The 2,043-nt window shown below is 49.6% G+C and overlaps 1 protein-coding gene across 1 annotated transcript in view; it reads right to left on the bottom strand.

Moving 5' to 3' along the window:
• Positions 1-1,879: 1,879 nt before the first annotated feature.
• PTSG_12455 (uncharacterized protein) overlaps positions 1,880-2,043 on the bottom strand; it is a gene marked incomplete at both ends in the record, with an annotated part of 21,567 nt that continues 21,403 nt past the window's right edge. The window contains one exon of the mRNA XM_004991900.1: positions 1,880-1,909. Within this exon, the coding sequence (XP_004991957.1) occupies positions 1,880-1,909 (30 nt within the window). The remainder of the gene's footprint in view (positions 1,910-2,043) is intronic.

The raw sequence follows: 2,043 nt of genomic DNA, 5'->3' as shown, positions 1-2,043 counted from the left end.
CACCAGCGATGGGGGTACCGCCCCCTGATGCCGGCGTACGTGTGTGTGTGTGTGTGTGTGTGTGTGTGTGTGTGTGTGTGTGTGTGTGTGTGTGTGTGTGTGTGTGTGTGTGTGTGTGTGTGTGTGTGTGGTGTGTGTGCGTGTGTGTGCGTGTGCCTTGCCAAAATAAATGAGAAGGAGAACTGCTGGAATGGGTGGTACCAAGTGGGGACATACCCATTGTTCCGATGTGGTGTGTGTGTGTGTGTGTGTGTGTGTGTGTGTGTGTGTGTGTGTGTGTGTGTGTGTGTGTGTGTGTGTGTGTGTGTGTGTGTGTGTGCGAAAGTCGTACCTTTTCACCCCTGGTATCTTAGGGTTACCCTTGAGAAGTTCTTGCGCCTGTGGCCTCCAAACTCATGGTCGTTGCGGAGGAAGTCGCCCATGCAAAGACGCCGCAGATGCGCAGGCATCGGCCAAGCCGATTCAAGCCTGTTTTGTGTATTGATGGCAGAAGACGAGCCCATCTGCTCCCAAGTAATAGTTGTGTGGTCTGTATCGCATGAATAGTCAACAGTTGGAGGGAAATGACGAGGACATTCCGGTACACGAGAGACGGGGCGTGTAAGCTCTTGGGTGGTGTCGGTGTACTGTGGTCGATGTAGTGGTCAAACAGTAAAACAAAAGAATGAACAAGATGAACGTGACACTCGCACAAAAAAGGCATGAGCGAGTGCACACAGAGAACTAGCAGGGAGAAACACGAGTACGAGAGCAAAAGCCGTAGGGGCTTTAGACAGAGGAAACCGAAAACAAAACAAAGGGGGTTGCTACGTAGCGTGACAACAAACAAGCCAAGAGCAAAGGATACTGCTAAGGGCAACGGAACACTGCGGAGCAAAGAAATTTGGGACAAGGTGGGAGAAGTGGTGAAAGACATGCGGCAAGGCTCGGTCACGAAAGACGCGTGAAAAGAGTAGTAAAGAAGTGGGACAGAAGAGCACTGTCGACAGAGTCGACAAGTGCTTACAGGGCGTGTACACAGATTGTGGTGCCGTGAAGAAGGAAGGTCAATGATAGGACATAGCGGATACGTCCTGTCGATCAACAGTGAAAGCAAAACAACTTACGATGAGAAGATGTCAACAAAGCGGAAGCAAAAAGACAACAATCGAGCTCGCTCCGCCATCCGTCAGTGTGACATCGCTGCCTGATGTGTCAATCTATCAAAAATAATGTCTTTCGTTCAAGTTGCGGGCGCAACAAGATTCTTCAGGATCGTTGAGCTGATTTAGACAGTCGAGCAACATCTGCTGTCACATATGATTGACCTCTCTTCTTCAGTCGCACTTCACGACACCACAGTTTGCATTCACGCCTCCCCCTCCCCCAAACATTTTGGACCTGCATGTTGTTGACAGGCAAGTCTTGTCTGCTGAGTCATCATTGACCTCCCTCCTTCACGACACCACAAATTTGCATTCACCTCTCTTGTGTTCTGGAATGTTCACGTGATTTCCCTCCAACCTGTTGCACGTGCAGTGTTTAGCTTGTGTGGTTGCTCGATGTTACATGCTCTTGCATAACACACCACATAACCACACAACTCTCAACAAACACCGCCACGTCACCACTTTGCGTTGTCGACAATTCTTGTCTTCTGCTCTGTTTCTGTGGAGAGACGAGTCCGTGTCATGTGCATGTGGATGTGTTTGCTTATGTCCGGAAAGCTGGAGACAGCATGAATAGTTCTGCGATCCAACCGGTTCTGCTGTGGTTGTGACACTTCCGTTTTCTTCGTTCAAGCTGTGTGTTGCTTCCACACAAAGTGCGGTATTGCATATGTTTGCGTGTTGTTCTTCGTCCAATCTCTTTGTTGTTTCTGCCACAATGCGGGAGTGCTTCACTTGTGTTCATTCATCCTTGTTCCCGTCTGTCTTCCACATCACACAGTAAACCCACACAAACACACGCACATTCCTCTGCTTGTCTTGCGTTCGACATGTCACAGATTATGAGACCCATGGACCTGTCCTGGGTTCCCCTTCCCCACTTCAACGGGAGTCC

This window comes from Salpingoeca rosetta (genome assembly GCF_000188695.1).
Source record: "Salpingoeca rosetta unplaced genomic scaffold supercont1.18, whole genome shotgun sequence".
Taxonomy (NCBI): Eukaryota; class Choanoflagellata; order Craspedida; family Salpingoecidae; genus Salpingoeca; species Salpingoeca rosetta.
This window is presented reverse-complemented; position numbering and strand designations above follow the sequence as displayed.